The sequence below is a fragment of the Suricata suricatta genome, chromosome 16 (genome assembly GCF_006229205.1).
Source record: "Suricata suricatta isolate VVHF042 chromosome 16, meerkat_22Aug2017_6uvM2_HiC, whole genome shotgun sequence".
Lineage (NCBI taxonomy): Eukaryota > Metazoa > Chordata > Mammalia > Carnivora > Herpestidae > Suricata > Suricata suricatta.
In genome coordinates, this window is record NC_043715.1 from 12,727,112 (window position 1) to 12,747,222 (window position 20,111).

The 20,111-nt window shown below is 39.8% G+C and overlaps 1 protein-coding gene across 1 annotated transcript in view; it reads right to left on the bottom strand.

The window, feature by feature from the left end:
* The window catches only part of HYDIN (HYDIN axonemal central pair apparatus protein), a 417,349-nt gene that overhangs the window by 178,483 nt on the left and 218,755 nt on the right, over positions 1 to 20,111 (bottom strand). The window contains exons 17-19 of the mRNA XM_029925166.1: positions 18,889 to 19,024; positions 15,766 to 15,930; positions 13,715 to 13,867 (exon numbers count right to left, since the gene is read on the bottom strand). Coding sequence (XP_029781026.1) covers positions 13,715 to 13,867; positions 15,766 to 15,930; positions 18,889 to 19,024 — 454 coding nt within the window. The remainder of the gene's footprint in view (positions 1 to 13,714; positions 13,868 to 15,765; positions 15,931 to 18,888; positions 19,025 to 20,111) is intronic.

The following is a 20,111-nucleotide window of genomic DNA, read 5'->3' on the forward strand; positions in this document are numbered from 1 at the left end:
GCACCCTTTTCAAAGCACCTTTATCACTGAGAATTATTTGTAAAAGTTCCACCTTTTGATGTCATAAGTCTTTAAATAAAGGCCCAAGACCTGGCGAGAGAGGAGTTAGATGGAGATATAAGAAGATACAGGATACAGGAGATGGAATAAGAATGTCGGGCTGGGCCAATTAAGAAACTGCGCTGCGCGAGTGTCTCCTTATTGCTCTCGTCCGCCGCTCCCCCTTCAGGGAGCCCTGCACCCGCGGGAGCGGGCCTCCGGCAATATATGCCCCTCCAAGTCTGTCCTTGTGCTTGTGACAAGGAAGATGAAATGAGAGTAAGAAAGACTATTATTTCTCCCTGATAAACATCATGTAATTTTGACATATGTGTGTTGGGGATTTCATACCATTAATAAAACTTTACACCATACTACTTATGGTATCTCTTCTTATCTTCGTTCATTATATAAAAGTATTTATTTCATTTTATACTAGTCTATTATTGAATATGACTGTATACTGTTAATGCACAAGCAGAATAAATTCTGTAATTGATAGTGAAAATGACAGCCATCCCTTAGTAGTGACATTATTTGGTATCTTAGTTAAGAGTCCTCTAACAGAATACCAAAGACTGGGCAGTTTATAAACAACGGAAATTTATTCCTCATAGTTCTAGAGAAGGGAAGTCTGATAACAGAGTGTCAACATGATCAGGTTCCGGTGAGAGCCCTCCTCCAGGGTGCAGCTGGCCATCTTTCTCATTGTGTCCTTACATGATAGAAAAGGTGAGCGCTCTCTGGGGTCCCTTTCATAAAGGCGCCAATCCCTTTTATGAGGACGCTACCTTCAAGACCTAACTACCTCTGAAACCCTTTGTCTCCTTACATCATCATATTGGGGGGTATGATTTCAATATATGAATTGTGGAGGGACACATTTAGTGCATAACAACTGGCTAGATGATGAAGCGACAATGGAAAAGTAGTTATAAATTTTTACGGAGGAGGGAAGGTGGAATTTGAAAAAAAAAAACACTTCTGATCCATATAATGAAAGGAATTTTACCTTAATCTTTCTCTATGGTGACAAGTAATAACTGTATGCCTGAATAATAATTAATTAAAAAAAACAATTTGTTAAAGTTAATTAATAGCTGGGACAGGCAAAATGAAGATGGAAAGTCTTATAAAGCATGCAAGAACCTAATACATTTCTCTTTTATTTTCTAGACAGATCTTTAATGACAAGGGAACAAAACCTCCTCCTTTCGTTCTGGTTTAGCTTACACTCAAACTAATCATATTCAATCAGTAGAACTATCGTGCTAAATTCAGGGAAGGTGCTGACCCATCATGTTACCTAACCTAGCTTTCCTTTTCTCAGTGTGGCTTATCATCAATATGACCTACTGGAATATGTCTTCTGGGTTTTGCATTTAGCTTTACCAAAGTAAAAGAAGTCTCAAGTAAGAGTCGGGATAAGAAGCGCACAGCTCTCTGTCAAGCACAGATCTTTGCTTCTGTTAGCCTCCTGATATTATTGTCACTAGTATCCTCTTATCACTGAATGAGTCCCTTGCAATGGTTCAGGAATAGCACAATCCATTTTGGAATGGCTGTGACATTTATGTGTTAAAGAAAAGATGCCCACCATGAAAAACTAGAATGTTGTTCTCTTATTTACCTATTCTTGTGAGTTTATTTTATAGATTTTTCATAACTAAGGCAAAGATACAAGAATTCTGCTCTCTTATGCCAATTAAGACACATTTCACCATCCTTTTGTAAGCACCAACTGATAGTATATAAAGCACTATAAAAATTAGTTAAAGAGGATGGACTATAAATCAGTGAGTTCAAGCTTTAAAACATCCCTTTCATTCTAACACACACAAAAAAAGAAATACTATTTTGAAACAAGGAAGAACCAGGCACAGTTATACTGAAAAACAAAATTAACATTGTAGGGACCAGAAGTGGAACAAAAGCAGTAAGAAGGTCCTGAAGCCAGAGACATCTTGGGCTCTAGGTCCTGAAATCAGTAAAAGGAAGCTTGAGGGGTAAAAATGAAAACCAAAAAGATCCTGCAGAAAGTAAGGGTTCCAGGGTTCCTAGCCAAGAGAGCTTCCCTGCATTTGAAATAAGGTCAAACAAAAACTGTGATATTCCCAAGGTAATAGTCTATACACAGACTTGTGCCAGTGGTGATGGTGAAGTAAAAGCTGTCATGCAGACAGGTCCCATGTAAGCCACTGTCAAGTGTAATGACTGAATCTGTGACTTTTCCAATATCCCCATAGGGAATAAAAAGGCCCAACACCTGATTCTGGATTTGTGATATTTATCCAAGATGAAGGCCAAGGTAGAAATGTTAGACAGGGATGTAAGACTATTGAGAATGAGAAAAAATACACCTCACACCAGATTAATCTATCATTTAAAATTCCAAATGCTAAGAAGGATAGTTGTAAACCATCAGCTAATAAATTCATTCTTGAGCAATCAATAGAATTAACTGAAATTGATTAGAAAATGTTTCTGAGATCCTAAAAGAGATGCAGGGTAACATAATATATATAAAACAAGTATTATGAAACAAAAACAGATATTAACAAGAATAGTGGCTATGAATAATCAAATATAAATCTTGGGATTGAAAAATATAGTCAATAAAATTAAACTAAAAAATTAAATGAGATAAACTTTACATTTGCCAAAATCTAAGACAGAATTTGTAAATTAGAGCATACATTGAGGAGGCAGCAGAAATGAAGAGGTGAAAGATATAGATGAGAAATAAAGATATACATGTAGAATTGTGGTGGAATGTGTGTGTGTGTGTGTGTTTCTCAAAGTAGGAGAAACAGAAGGATTGGCAAAGAAGAAATCTTTGAGGAGATAATGACAAAAACTTCCCAGTTTTTAGAAGGTTCAAATCTTTCAATGCAGTAAAGAGAAATCTAAGAAAATGAAGAATAAAAACATGGTCTTAAAAGTACCTTATGAGAAAAACAAATTACCTATAAAGGAGTAATAATAAGACTAACAACCACATTTTATCAGCAACAATTGGTGCCAGAGATCAATCTTCAAGGAAATAAAAAGCTGTCAAATAGAATTTCATACTCTGCTAAACTATTACGCAAGAGTGAAGGTAAAATCAAGATATAGTCAAATATACATAAACCTCTAGCACAGAACTTAGAAGGATATAATTTCACAAGAAAAAATATAAACCAAGTAGGAAGCAGAGAGATAGAAGGGGAAAAAAAGAATAAATATATGAATTTTAGAATCACTCCATCAACATACACACACACACACACGCACACACACACACACACACTCACAGTTAGAATTTCTATTTGAAGAAGAAAACCAAAACGGAAGGCATCACACTCCCAGACTTTAGCCTCTACTACAAAGCTGTCATCATCGAGACAGTATGGTACTGGCACAAAAACAGACACATGGACCAATGGAATAGAACAGAGAACCCAGAACTAGACCCACAATGTATAGCCAATTAATCTTTGACAAAGCAGGAAACAGCATCCAATGGAAAAAAGACTGCCTCTTTAATAGGTGGTGCTGGGAGAACTGGACAGCAACTTGCAAAAGAAGGAATCTAGACCACTTTCTTACACCATACACAAAAATAAACTCAAAATGGCTGAAGGACCTGAATGTGAGACAGGAAACCATCAAAAACCTAGAGGAGAAAGCAGGAAACAGCCTCCTTGACCTCAACCGCAGCAATTTCCTACATGACACATCTCCAAAGGCTAGGGAATCAAGAACAAAAATGAACTATTGGGACCTCATCAAGATAAAAAGCTTCTGCACTGCAAAGGAAACAATCAAGGAAACTAATACGCAAATGATGGAATGGGAAAAGATAGTTGCAAATGACATACTAGATAAAGAGCTAGTATCCAAACTCTACAAGGAACTTACCAAACTCCACACCCAAAAAACAAATAACCCAGTGAAGAAATGGGCAGAAGACATGAACAGACACTTCTCCAAAGAGGACATCCAGATGGCCTATAGGCACATGAAACGATGCTCAACATCACTCATCATCAGGGAAATACAAGTCAAAATCACACTGAGATACCACCTCATGCCAGTCAGAGTGGCTAAAATGAACAAATCAAGACTATAGATGCTGGCGAGGGTGTGGAGAGACGGGAACCCTCCTACACTGTTGGTGGGAATGTAAACTGGTACAGCTGCTCTGGAAAACAGTGTGGAGGTTCCTCAAAAAATTAACAATAGAACCCCCCATGACGCAGCAATAGCACTGCTAGGGATTTACCCAAGGGATACGGAAGTGCTGATGCATAGGGGCTCATGTACCCCAATGTTCATAGCGGCACTTTCTACAATAGCCAAATCATGGAAAGAGCCTAAATGTCTATCACCTGATGAATGGATCAAGAAGATGTGGTTTATATATATAATGGGATACTACATGGCAATGAGGAAGAATGAAATCTGGCCATTGGTAGCAACGTGGATGGACCTCGAGGGTGTCATGCTAAGTGAAATAAGTCAGGCAGAGAAGGGCAGATACCATATGTTTTCACTCATAAGTCTAACAGGAGAAACTTAACAGAGGACCATGGGGAGGGGAAGGGGGAAAAATAAAGGTAGGGAGAGGGAGAGAAGCAAATCATGAGACTCTTGAATACTGAAAACAAACTGAGGACTGAAGGGGAAAGGGGAAAAGGAAAGGGGGGTGATGGACATGAAGGAGGAGGGCACTTATGGGGAAGAGCACTGGGTGTTATATAGAAACTAACTTGACAATAAACTATTACAAATAAATAAATAAAACACTTAAAAATAAAAATAAAGAAATAAAAGAGATCTGGTTAACGTACAAAACAAATTACACACATACACAAATATGACAATAAAGGAATAGAAAGATGTAACACGCAAATGCTAACTAAAAGAAAGATGATGTAGAATATTACTATCAGGTAACACAGAATTTAAGTCAGAAAGTATATACAGGAATTAAAATGGACAATATATTATGAAAAAAAAAATAATATGACAAGGAGAAATAAAAGTCATGAATTTATATGCAGTTACTAATATAGCCTTGAAATACATAAAGAAAAAATTGACATAATTACAAGGAGAAATGGAAAAGTGAAAAACTTTGATAAAATCTATTAAAAACTGTTATATCGCAAAATAATTAGTAAAGATTTAAACAATAAACTCAATTAGCTTGATCTAATACAAACACATAGATGATTAATTTGTCACACTATATCACTAGAGCGTCTATATTCCTTTTTAAGGTGATGTGAAATATTCGTCAAAAGCAACCATAGCACTCTATTCCAAAACACAAATTCAAAGACTATGTGTCACACAAACCATGTGTTTCAGCTTCATTATAGGTAAAAGTTATCTATGGGACACCTGGGTAGCTCAGTCATTAAAAGTCTGCCTTTGGCTCAGGTCGCAATCTCAGGGTTTGTGAGTTTGAGCCCCGCTTTGGGCTCTGTGCTGACAGCCTGGAGCCTGCATCAGATTCTGTCTCCTTCTCTCTGCCCCTCCCCTGCTCACACACTGTCTATGTCTCTGTCTCTCAAAAATAAATAAACATTAAAAAAATAGGTAAAAGTTATCTATTAAATTTCTATAAAGAAGGGACCATGGGGAAGGGAAGGGGAAGGGAGAGTTGGGGAGAGAGAGGGATGCAAAACCTGAGAGACTATTGAATGCTGCAATCAAACCAAGGGTTGAAGGGGGAGGGGGAAGGCACTTGTGGGGAAGAGCACTGGGTGTTATATGGAAACCAATTTGACAATAAACTATTAAAAATAAATAAATAAATAAATAAATAAATAAATAAGGGGAAATGTAAAAAATTAAAAATATATACCCATATAGAACTCACATATTAAAAAGAAAATCACAGTATAGTTTACCAAATATTTATAAAAAAAAGTATTACAAATAAAAATGATTGTGACGGAGCTAAAGTGTTACATAGAATATTTATAAACTTTAAATACATGATTAAACTAAGATTTAAAATATTGTTAAACATTCCAATTAAGGTGCTTGAAAAAGAACAAAATAATTGTTAAGATTGTAGAAAAAATGATAAAAGAGTAGAAATTACTGTATGGACATTTTTAAGTAATAAAAAATTGGAATAATTTTATGCCAATACATTTGCAAAGTTAGATAAAATGAAAAATTTCTAGAAAAATTAAAATCTAAATAATCATTATAGGAAATGAATCATTAGTTGAAATTTCTTTACTATTTCTTGCATGCTAGTTAAAATTTCTTTACTACTTCTTTCACCCTCAATAAACACATCAAGATCCTATGAGTTAATAGCTTTCTCATCAAGGAATGGATCCTACTTTATATAGATTATGTAAAGATCTTTTCAAAGATTGAAATGAGGAAAAGTTAACTCATACTGTAAGAATATAATATTCTTGATACCAAAACCAGAAAAGTGCATATGTGAAAAAAACTGTTAACAAACAGATGCAAAAATCTAAATAATATGATAGCAATCATATCAGCAGTGTACACAAATAACATTATAACTGGGTAGAGTCATCCCGGGAAAGTAAAGGTGATTCACAACCAGAAAATTTATTAACTTAATTCATTGTACTAACAGATTACATGTTCATGATATGAGAAGAGGGAAGGATGGGAACTTCCTGAATGTGGCATAGGTATTTATCAAAAATCTGTGGAAGACATTAATTTAAAGTGAAACATTTGGAGCTTATTCATTAAAGTCATGGATAAGACAGAGATGCCCATTCTAACTTACTTTGCTTTTCACCATTACACTGAAGATCCTATCTAATGTGATAAGTCAAGAATAAGAAGCAAGGTGTAAGGACTGGAAAGGAAGTTTGCCCATTAGAACTAATTAGCAGATGTGTAGCAAGATTGAAGGCTGATACGATGGATACACAAAATTCAACAGAGTTCCTATACATGGTTAACATCTAATTAGAAGGTACCATTCACGTGAAGAAACTCAGAAGAGATGACAAAGGATGAATAAGCCTTTATTAAAGGACACAAAAGGAACCCTAATAGGAATCCAGACTAATTATAGCAGTATAGCTCTAGTGTTCATTTTATAGTCATGTAAACTTGGACAACTTATTCATCATCCCTATGTCTCACACCCATGTAGTCAAGTCCTTGAGATTATATAAAATAATATATACAAAGAACTTAGTGCCTGGTACATAATAATGTTAGCAATTATTTTATCATTAAGCTGCATCATTTAAGACACTGGGGATATTGACTCTGGGGTAGATAAATAAAATACAAGAAAAAGCTCAGAAACATGCCCAGGCACATATTCGATCTGAAATACAACAGAGGGGGCTTTATAAATCAATGGAAAATGAAAGAACTATTAAATAAATGGTGATAGGTCAACTGGCTTTCTTTATGAAAAAGAAAACAGACTTTACTCACATTATATGTAAAAATAAACTTAGCTGGATTAAAGACATGAAAAATAAGAGTCTAAAGCTATTTAAACAGAAGAAATAAGAGTCTAAAGCTATTTAAACAGAAGAACAGCTGATACAGGAAGAAAAGATTCATAAAGTTAACATTAAAAACATCATTAGAAAATCCAAAACCCCATTATAAATAAGAGTTAGTATCCACAATGTATAAAGAACATCTACAAATAGCTAACTGATAATAGATAACTGACAAAAGAGGATATTCAAATGAAAAGGTTCTCAACCTTAAAAGTAATAAGGGAAATACAAATTAAATTGTACTCTATTTTCAGACCAACAAGAACCTGGCCATACTAAGTTTTAGTCTGCTGAAGAAATAGATGTCTCAAACTGTGTTGGAGGGGCACCTTGATAAGATCACCTAGCTGAGTAATTTGGCGATATCTAATGAAGTTGAAACCAACAATTCCACTGATAGATATACACCCTACCTATGTACACCCAAAAGTATATGTATCTTGCGTGTGCATACAAGGAGACCTATGTCTGTTCACTAAAGTAATGTTATAATAACACAACTGTCAACTAGTGGGCAAAGAGGTAAACACACTACCGGTAAATGGAATATACACAGCACCTAAGATGAATTACCTAGGTTTATAGTATTAACATGAATAGATACTGAAAACATAATCTTGAGTCTAAAAAATGAGTTGTAAGATGTTACATGCAGTGATATAACATATACATTTAAAAAGCAAAAGGGGCACCTGGGTGGCTCAGTCGGTTAAGTGCCCGACTTCGGCTCAGGTCATGATCTCACCATCTGTGGGTTCGAGCCCCACGTCTGGCTTTGTGCAGATGGATTCTGTGTCTCCCTCTCTCTCTGCCCCTCCCCCACTCGCTCTCTGCCTCTCTCTCTCAAAATTAAAAATAAAGACATAAAAAAAATTTTAAAGAAATAAAATGCCACTATATAGTATTTGTGAATACAAATATATTTATACTAAAATAGAAAAACATGGGCTATATACACTTCACAACGCAGAGTACTAACCACTATATGATCACGGCAGGTTATATACACTTCAGACTCATGACAGGTTTGCCTGGGGGCGGGGGGAATGACGCTAACGAGGACAGATGGGATTCCAACTTTAACATTACTATGTGATTTGTTTTAAGTAAATGATCTGAGGTCAAGGTGGAAAAGGTTAATGTGTGTTAGCTTCTAGTGCTAAGCATACTCTTTAACTTTTATGTATTAAAAAGTATGTTAAATATACACAGTTTCTGACCTCTAGAATCCAATATTTCTGTGATAAAACAAAAGGACTGGACTAAAATTCAGAAAATCTGAGCATTAGCATAGGAGCTGCCATTCTGAAAGCACAGAGCCCAACGTGGGGCTCAATCTCATAAACTGTGAGATCATGACCTGACTTGAAATCAAGAGCTGGATGCTCAGTTGACTGAGCCACCCAGGCACCCCTGGGGTGTGATATCTTAATGATCATCTATCAAAAGGCCTTTGAGAATTAGTTTGTCTATTAGACATTTCTCCAGCACTAATTCCCTACCTCAGTAAGTTTCCCAAAAGGAGGACTAAGTTCTAGATCTAGTATGCCTTTCAGATAAGTCAGGATGCTGTAGTATATGAGGTATATCTATAGATTTTAACAAATCAGTTGTTACAAGCTAAAAATGAGATCCCCAGGGGCACCGGGGTGGCTCAGTTGGTTGAGCGGCTGACTCTTGATTTTGGCTCAGGTCACGATCCCAGGTTCATGGGACTGAGCCCTGCATCGGGGTCTGTGCAGAGTGTGGAGCCTGATTGAGATTCTCTTTCTCTCCCTCTGCCCTTCTCCCCCACTTGTACATGCGCACTTTCTCTCAAAACAAACAACGAGCTCTCCAGAACGGCTACAATTCCACTATCTCCTAAATGGGCAGGGTCTAGCACCAACAGTCTCACTAAATGTGAAATGCCTGCCAATCTCCTTCTGGGCTTATCTATTTATTTTGCTAAAATAGGTCATAATTTTGCAATTAAACTCTTCTAAGAGCTATAGTAGTGAAGAATTTTTACACATATTTCCATATGTGAACTGAATATTTTGTCATACTACATTACAAAAAATCAATTAAATGAGGAAGTAGATTCTGTACCTTTATTTCAGATATACAATGGAAGGGGTTGGCTGAAAAATGACATGATGGCTGGGGGTAGGGTGGGAGGGGTCAGTTGGTTAAGTGTCTGACTCTTGGTTTCAGCTCAGGTCATGATCTCAAGGTTTTATGGGTTCAAGCCCCACAATGGGCTCTGCACTGGCAGTGCTGAGCCCGTTCAGGATTCTCTCTCTCTCCCTCTCTCTCTGCCCCTCCCCCACTTGCTCTGTCTATCTCAAAATAAATAAACTTTAAAAAGTGACATAATGGAGATGATTTGCATAGATACATTTTAACACACGTCTGAATAAAACAGAGTATCTCTCTGAGCCTTCTCCTTAATTTCTTCTCCCAACCTTTTAGAAAAATCTGCTCTTCTCAGTATGTCTTTCTGTAAGGGTCTTTCATGAGCATGAAACCAAGATCCTTTCACAATTTCCAAGTCCATTTTGATAACCAAAGATTAGGCAAAGTTAGGCAATACAGTGGAAAAGAGCATGTTCTGAAGTCAGACCACCAGGAGTTGGAAACAGGCTTTGCAACTTAGACTTTTTTAATGCCAATGTATTTAATCCTGCCGTACCTCTATTTCTACCTTCTTAAAATGGGCATTGTAACAGCATTTCTCTCAGAGAGTTACGCTGAGTGAAACACTGCACATAAAATGGCAAATAGGATGAAATAAACATTAGTTATAATTAATGCCCCCTATTGTCATCTTCATGTGTCCAAGCCTGCTGCTAGGTGCTGGGAATTCAAAGCAGAGACCTTCGTCATTTGCAGAAAACAGGTATCCGAAGAAAGAAATATAGAAAGAGCATCCCTACTTAAACAAGGGAATGCCCCAAAGGCTTAGGGTCTGAAGGAGATGTGAAAGCCCAATGATTCCCTGGGTGCCGTATCACTATGGCTCTGGCATGTGACCAAGAAAATAAATGTTTAAAAGGAACCATGCTTGATTCAGGCATCAGAATTCTCATTTCCTGGGTCCTGGAAACTCTAAAGGTCTAACCACAACGGCCTTTTCTGAAGATCCCAGAGGCGGAAGGCCCCTGCGAGACACTGAGCGCCGGCTGAGTCCCAAGGTGTCACCAACATCCCCGTGCAAGCTCTTGAGTCCACAGTCCCCTACACTGAATGGATTCCAGATGTTTCCAGACAAGTGTTGAGCAACGCACTTGCTCTGTCTAGCAAGGGGCACCCGTGCAAAGAAGGCATCTCTATCTTCCAGCACAGTTCTGAGGGCCGGTCATATTCTTGCCCCCTTTTGTGCTGTCACCCAAGGAGCACTGTGTGTATGAGCCGAGTCCACACACTCTTGCCTAAACAGCCTTTCTCTGCTCTGCTCTCACATTCTGATATTTTTTAACCTCCAAACTGGAGGTGACTTACACACTTAGGAGCTAGACATTTGACTGACTCAGCCCCTGAGGCGCCCCAGTGTTTGTTTCTGAGAGATTCAAAATCATACTAAGTGTCATTTATCTTCCCAGTAGCATGGTGAAGGTGGGCTTCCAGCTTCCCATCTCCTGACCCTCCAGGTGGTAATAAGCACGTTTCTTGCCCTGGGAGAAGCTAATCACGGGGGTTGCTGGGATGTGCAGGCCGCACACAAGGCTGAGTGTGACAGACGGTGAGGTGGTGCAGCATCTGGTGAGAGCTGATGTTCACCATGCACCGACGGCCAAAAGAGGAGAGACCATGACCCTTCCTGACAGGGCATCCAGTGGGAAAAGAGAACTTCTGGACCTAAATTCATAGTAATAACAGAAGAAGTGAAGAATGTGCCCTTAGCCTGCTTTTTTATGAGAAATTAAATGCAATAAATATTTGACTACCACTAACCTGGGAACTGAGCTCTAGGCTTAGATGGGGAAAAAACAACTATGAACTGAAACCTTTTCCTAATGGCTGGGAATTTCTGTGAGAATGAATTTGCAGGTTCAGTACTGTACACCAAGTTGAAATTTAGTAAATGGTATTTCTACTTCTTCCCACTGTAGTTAATTTTCAAGTTAGTGTCATTCAATTCCTATAATATTAACACATACAGTGTTTATTAACTAGGATATCCCTCAAAACTCCAGCTGAAATACGCAAGGAGTTTAATCTTCACCCATGAGAATTAGTTGAACCACCTCTATGCTGGAAGGGCAATCCACTCAGTAACACCAGTTTTCCAGGAAAGGATTGCAGGAAAAGCACATTCTACAACAGATCACTTCTATCACATGCTTGGCTCCTTGGAACTGGAGCTTCTGTTTCAAGATGATATTAAAGAATCAAAAGATGGATTCATGAAGCCTTTGTGGAAAACAAAAAGTCTCATTTTTACTACCAGCTGGGTCATTTAATATGTAAAGTATATTTGTAAAAAACAATAAAACCCTGATGTGCTTTTTGGTTCTTAAAATGTAGCAAAAGGTACCATGAAAAGTGAAATCTGGAGTTGTCTGAAAATGAGCAGGTCGGTGGTGGCTCCGCTGGCACCTAAGCGTTCTCGTGGTTTCTGCCCGTCTCCTGCATCCGTAATCTGCCAGCACCCTCCTGGGCCACCTCTCCTTGTCCTTGACAGCCCGCTGCCTCGCTGTCTCTCCACCGTGGAACCCTGCACGCACACAGCTGCACCGAGAGCAATACTTTCTGGGCAACACCCCAGTCTTTCCAGCAAACACATCAACTAACTCACTGGATAAAGACGAGCAAAGATGCCTTTTCTGTAGGATTTTTCTTTAAGTGTCATTAAACATTATTCTCCACACAAGATCCAGGAGGCACTGGGACAAGTGTGGGGGCTGTGACCAAACCTCATGCTAAAAAGAGCAGTGACTGGACAAGAAATGGCTGCCTTTATAAGGAGTAATGACAAATGATAATAAAAAGGAATAATGATAATGATAAATGAATGCTAATTGGGACCAATGACTCTGAGGAGCTGTCACATGTCAGCAGAAAACTGGGATCCTGTTCCTTCTAATAAGTGACTTTAAGAAAATTAATAATTGATTTTTCAGAACTATCTGACAAATGCTGAAACCAGTATTAGTGTTCATTTAAATGTGAATAATTTGGGGATAGGATAAGAGCTATGCTATTTGAAAATTTATATTTAAATTTAGAAACCTTCTAAAATCAAAAATATTTTCAATTGCTGAATTAGAAATTCCTAAACTCCACAATTAGTATTATGTGTTAAAAAATTAGCTTATAGAAGACTAGAAGATCTAAGTATCATTATAAAATACACAAACACAAGACAGACTCATTTCTAGGACTATTATATATCTATTTTTGTATCTATCTTTGTTTTGGTGTTTTAATTTCTACTTTTAGCAAATTTTATCTTGCTGTATTTCATACATCCTTATAAACTATGTTAAAATATTGTTTTTAATTTTTTTAATTTTTTTAATTTAAAAAAATGTTTTTTATTTATTTTTGAGAGACAGAGAGACAGCACGAGCAGGGGTGGGTCAGAGAAAGATGGAGACACAGAATCAGAAGAAGGCTCCAGGCTCTGAGCTAGCTGTCAGCACAGAGCCCGATGCGGGCTTGAACCCACAATCGTGAGATCATGACCTGAGCTGAAGCCGGAAGCCAGACAGTTAACTGACTGAGCCACCCAGGCGCCCCTAAAATATTGCTTTTTAAAAGAAAGAAAGATTAAAACTAGAATAAGCATACTAACATATTTGTGGCCAAAGAGGGTTCAAATTAAATGTAAAAAGGCATTTTCAGTTACAGAGACATTTAAAAGGTGTTTTTCTGGAGGCAGGAGGCTAGGCTTAGGTAGAGTTCAGTGAGAAGATCTTTGAGGCATTTTCTCAAAAGTATAGTAAATATATTTGCTTGTTTACCAAACAAGCATGTTGAGTTTCTTAGTCAACAAAAGGATTATAATGAAGAGCAACCAGGGACGGGAATGACATAGTTTAATCCAATTGCACCATATAAATCTCTATTCCTGCTGATCAATTTCAAAGGCATTTTGCAAAAACAGGACCGCTGCGTAGAAGCGGAGGTAAAGCTGTATTTTCATCACGACGGCCTCGCCACCTACTCACCATGCGTGCCTGAAATAATGCGGGGATAAAGGACCGGTTAGATAGGTTGAGGATCCTCGAGGAGTCCTTCAGGACATAGATAGTGCCAAAATCAAGTTGAGTGGGATGTGCATAGATAACTGGGCCTTCTCCGATGCTCTTTAAGTGACATACCTGTATTCCGTGCAAGAGAAAGAACATGAGAAGAGCTGAAAACAGCTGGCCTTTAAAGATCACTCGAAACAGAAGCTTCTGGCCATCTCTTTTATGAAAAGCAGGGGCATACAAGGGTGCTTATTCTTTATCCCTGTACTCTGTGGTCAGAGTGACCCAGAGAGGGCCATGCTGGTCAGACCCAGAATCCAGCCTGGAATTCCTGCCCAAGAAGGATGACTGGCCTCCCTGGTCAGCCCAAGCCGTGCACTGAGGGAAACCAGAATGATGGTCCTCTGCATGCCAGCTAGCACTGCAGCCTCGGGACCACTTACGGTGGGGTTAAGGACTGACACTGCTGAGTCAGAAGTGGCTGGGGGGAGCCCCTGTTCTCTGGCTAACTAGTGGCACCACAGGACTGCCGACTGCATGCACCTGTGCAGGCTGGGGACTGAGCTCCACCTTGCTCTGCCCCCCAGGCCTGTGCCTTCATCCAGACATTGTGTCTGCCTGAGGGAGGGAGGTTTCCTTCTTTCCTAAAGTGCCACCCATTCAGCAAACGACCTTCTTATGGGTGCATCTGTGTAGGCAGGTCCCTGGACCGCTGGCACCTTTGGAGTTGGCTGGACTCTGTGATGCTGCTTTCTAAGTCAGGCTTATCTATGGCATCTTACATGGAAGAGATAAAATATATTCTACTCTCTGAGCATTCAGAATCTCTTCAGACAAAAATACACCCACATCACCCAGCTCTCAAAAGAACCGAATGTCTAGGGATTCGTTGCCTGTTGGGCAACTCCCTTCACGATTCAGGATGCATCCTCTGATTCAGCTCAGGCAGCAGACACTTGTCCACGTCTCTCTCTTCCCACACTTGGAGAGAGGTTACTTCTCAGAGCTTCCGTGGGTTAATTCAGGCTATGAGTCCAGTCAATACACTGGCAAAGTCCAGTGAGCAGTGACTGAAACCACCCTCAGAGCCCACATGCAACAAGCGACAGTCAGCTTTGTACCAGGAGCGACTGAGGAGGACGTTAAACACCCAGATGTGCTCTCCCCTCAGAGATTCTGATTTAATAGGACTGCAGGGGGGCCAGACGTGTGTGTGTGTGCAAGTTCTATGGACAAGAAAATTCCATACACCCACACTCACACACCATGGTATGTATGTACCATATATATATATGTAGATACAATATACGGTATTATTCAGCCGTAAGAAAGAATGAAATCTTGCCATTTGTGACAACATGGATGGATCTAGAGAATTTAATACTAAGCAAAATAAGTAAGAAGTCAGGCAGAGAAAGACAAATACTATATGATTTCACTCATATGTAGATCTAAGAAATTAAAAAAAAACAAAGGGGGAAAAAGACAGATCAAAAAAAAAGATTCTCAACTATAGAGAAGAGATGATTACCAGAGGGGACGTGGGGGGGTGCTGAATATGGTGAAACAGGTGCAGGGATTAAGAGTGCACTTATCAGGTCGAGCACAGAGTAATACATAAACGTGTTGAATCACTATATTGTACACCTGAAACTCCTATGACACTGTATGCTAAGTATACTGAATTAAAATGTTTAAAAATGAAAAGATTTTAAAATAAAATAAAATAAAAATTTTTTAAATAAAAATTTTTAAGTTGAAAACATAAATAAATTATAAAAAATTAAAAGTTTAAAAATAAATAAATAAAATAGAATAAATAAGAAAACTAAAAAGAACAAATGCTATAAAACAGCACTACTTCTCAATGGATCTGAAGATAGATTCCCAAAGTAACACAGCGCTAGTATTTTGCCACTGCAGAGTGAAAATGTAAACTAGAATTGCGAGAAGGCAGAGGATATGCAGGTATGGAATGTGCAAGCCATACAGTGATTTTAACCGTAACTCTGAAAACTGGCTCTCACCATAGGCGGGTCTGGGCTCCCAAAGGTCGATATATAAACGATGGACTTATGTTCCCCAGTGACCTGTGTCTCCAGGGCCAGAGGTATGTGGACGGTGCTGTGGGGGGTGATGACTCCACAGGGGGCGGGGGTGGAGAGTAACACGACAGGCGTGTCTTCATGTACCTGGTGGGAGAGACAAGCCGGACGGATAAGCAAGCCCCTGGCAGGGTATGAAATACATAGCATTTTAGATTATTTTGAAACAAGTGTTGCCCCCAGTCCATGCAGGTTCTTTAGGAGTGTGTCATCATTCAGACAAGAAAATGGGGAACAGCACCTCAATTCTGCTAAAGGGAAGCGGGGTATGTAGAAGGCCCCAGTCCAAAGTGCACAACCCAGCAAGATGCAGAAATCATCCAAAGTATGAATTAGTTCACGGAAACAGCTCTCCATGGCCAAATTCCTTCACCTGGCCCTCCATGTCCTCCACCACCTCATCCCTTTGCACTTTGTCAACAGAGGCCACTGGTTTTTCCTGAAGACGTGATACTGCTTCCTACTTCCAACACTCTGCACTCACATTACTCTTCCTGGAATGCCCTCTCCCTTCAATGGACCCACACATTTATCTTGAATGCCCATAGGTATCCCCCCATGCTCTAGAGTAAGGGCTTTCCCTCTGTCTCCAGGGGGCATCCTACAGTCCTTTTCCACAGCGTGTACTTACTATCTGTGTCCATCTGTTCCATGAGCTGTCAACTTCCTAGGGCATGACCTGGGCCTCTCCTGGACCAATTCCTGGCCCAAAGCATTTGCCCAGTACATGTTTTTTAAATGGCAAAATAAGTAGGTGAATGAATGAATGTTATCCAGTGTTTATCAATGTATGTGCTTCAGAACCCTGCTCCACAACATATTACTAGCTTTTATGCAACAACAGCAACAAACAAAACTTTAGCTAGAAGGAGGTGCCTGGGTGGCTCAGTCAGTTGAGCATCTGACTCTTGATTTTGGCTCAGGTCATAGTCCAGGGTTGTGGGATCAAGCCCCACATTGAGCTCCTTGCTCAGCACAGAGCCTGTTCTGGGATCTTTCTCACTGCTCCTCCCCCATCTCTAAAAAACAAACAAACAAACAAACAAAAAAAACAACAACAACAAAAAACCACATAAAAAAGCAAAGAATAAAACCCAAAAGTTTAGTTAGACGGGTAATGGGAATTAAAGAGGGCACTTGTTTGTTGTGATTAGCGCTGGGTGTTGTACATAAGTGGTGAATCACTGAATTCTACTCCTGAAACCAATACTGCACTGCAGGTTAACTAAGTATTAAAAAAAAAAATCCAAGGGAACCTGGGTGGCTCAGTGGGTTAAGCGATCAACCCTTGATTTCAGCTCGGGTCGCAATCTTATAGTCTGTGAGATCGAGCCCCACATCAGTCTCTGTGTTGGCAGCAAGAATCCTGCTTGGGATTCTCCCCTATTCATTTGCTTGGCTCTCTCTCTCAAAAATAAATAAATAAACATTAAAAAAAATCTTTTAAAACATCTCATGGCCAAATAAGTTTGGGTAGTTCTGGAAACCTTAGCTGTTGGAGAAAGACAGAATGTACAGAGTTCACCTGTGCTGGGACCCCCTGGTCTTTGTGCACCGAGGCGGGCCTAACGTGGCCTAACCTAACTCATCCTGCCTATCCAGCAGTGCTCTGCCCAGCCTTGCTGGAACCCGAAGCAAAAGGGAAAATCTGCCACTTCTGCCTTTATCTAATATTTTGATATTTTATTATGAACTATTTTGCATTAATTTTGCTTTCTTAAAATGTGACATGAAAATATGATTTATCTTGAGTCCTGAGTTCTTTGGCTTCCCCCACCCACATTCTGTGCTCACGGCAAGTACCTCACCCTTTTCCCAGCCCGCCTGTGCAGAAAAAGCCTCCTCAGCACCCCATATGTGAGCTGTGCTCTGAGTCCTTGAGATGATCATGCCTCACAGCTGACCTGTTCCATTGTTGATCAACTAAAAGTTAGAAAAGTTGTCTCCCATCAACCCAACACTTGGCTTCTGGTTTTGTCACAGGGAAACTCATACAATAGTTCTAATTTCCTCTTTTTTATAACAGCTTAGGGAAAGATGGCTATTTTATCCTAGTTAAGGCTTTTCTATTCCTGATTAAACACTGTGCTCCTCAGATAACTTGGATTTCCAGATGACGTTGATTGCCATTCTGGTTACTCCACATGAAATTTTTTTTCTCATGTTTCCACTAAAAAATACAATGTCAGTATCTGGAGACAAAACCTGGCACTGCCTTGACCAGTAGCTATCTCCTTTCTTTAAGCTGATCACTGTGTTTGGGGGCGCCACTGGGTGGCCTAACCCACCTTGATTCCGTGGCCTCCATTCTGGTCTTTGAAACTGTAGTCAAATAAAACCCCCACCTGATTTATCTTTGGGGTTTTTTTTGGCATGAATTTTTATTAGAGTACTGTCCTTATAGAACAATAGAGTTTTAAACCCAAATGCATTCTTGATAAATTGCCGTCTACTAGTGACTTTCCATTACCTTGGTCTATGCAGATCTTTCTGAATCTCTAATCCATATGTGCTTAACTGCTCAGTACCCCACCTGGCTGGGTGTAAACGCAGGTGGACAGATCCATTTCATAAAACATTAAGAGGTAATTTCATTGTTTTCTTTTGTAGTATCTCTAGCCTTCTTGTTCAACAAGTCCATTTATAAATACTGCACTACTGTATCTTAGTGATACTGTTAAAATCACAGCCATAGCCATAAATGAAAACCCCTAGCTCTGCCTCATTTGCCATGAATAATTAATTCATAGGCAGTTATTTGTAGGTGTAACTCCTGCATGTTGGCTTAATTGATCCTGGCCTTTCTTTATCAAAGGCAATTTCCCTGGGAAATTAAGAACTGTTTACACCTGCAGCTGCTCACTCATGCAGGTGGCAATCCAGCTGTGGCTTTATGACCTCATGCCCAGATTATCCCAGGGTTCAAAATCAGAATTACAGAAGGTCATGTGTTCAGGAATATGGCTCTTCAGATGGATTTCTCTTTCTCATCAAGGGTTTCCAACTGAAGAAAAATCAACACTGACAGAGGATAAAGTACGTCACCTGGGGCAGGACCTCATAGCATCCTGGAAGGTCATCATTATTGACAAGCTGGACTGTTTTCTCATAGGGGTACTTAAGGAAGCAGTGCCCAAAGTCCACCTCTGCGTTCACCACGTGGAGGGTAGGTACAATACACCTGCTCAAAGGAAAAAGCCCATTAAAGAATTCAAATGTATAGAGAGCTTATTTACATGAGAATGCAGAGTCCCAAGTTAAAACACATTTGTCACTGTCACATAGTTTTTCTCTAATAACTACATTAATCATTTTAAAATCTTTTCTCCTGTCATTCCTATCCCTGAGCCCCCAGTCACCACTGTTTAATCAAAAAGGGCTAGAAGCAAGATTCCTTAAAACAGCGGTCTTCATGGGTAATGACTAACATTTCCATTGTTTTTCACATTTGGTCTGCTTTTGCCAAGGGACCCCCACAGTGTAAGTTCCGCAGGGTAGTGGATCTGTTTCCAAGGCAAACAGGGCCAACGCTACCAGCATGGGGTCCTAACTAGCTGTGACACGCTGGACCAGTCGGAGTCCCCTGAGGACCAGCTACAGTTGGCATCATCTAAATTATGGTAATAATTCTAATTCCTATGCAGAACAGCCGTCTCAGATCAGGAGGCTCAGGCAGCTGATCCACCCAGAAGTGGCACTGTGACAGTGGTGCTCAGTGCGAAGGTGGGTATGGGGAGAGGGGAAGGAGGGTGGGGTGCAGGGGAGGAGGAGTTGAAGCCCTGTGTGTGCAGATGGTCTGTCATGAGGTTACTTGGGTTTCATTTTGTGTCTGCATTTCAGAGTCTGCCCCGTCTCGCTGCACTGTCACAATACAGTGACGGTGTATTGGTGAGGAGCCCTGGCGTCTGTATCAGAGCCAGGCTCAAAGAGTGACCTTAACAAATACAACCTTGAGCAAGTTGCCTTCCCTCCAGAAGTAGCATTTTGCTCACAGGTAAAATGAAGGTAATCCTAGGGATGGACATTAGCATAATTAACTCAGAGTGCTGTGGGAAATACGGGAGCTAATGTGAATGAAGAGCACAGCACAGTGCCTGTTGCACTAAACCAGAGCTCAACACGAGATGATTAGGCTGTGGGAGAGGGCACAGCCGGCTGTCACTGCTGCCTCTCTGCAAGTACTGCAAGCGATTCTTTTGTTGAGGGTCTTCAAGCAGTTCCTACCAATTACACCAAAAATAATGACATGAAAGGGAGACTTGTTAACC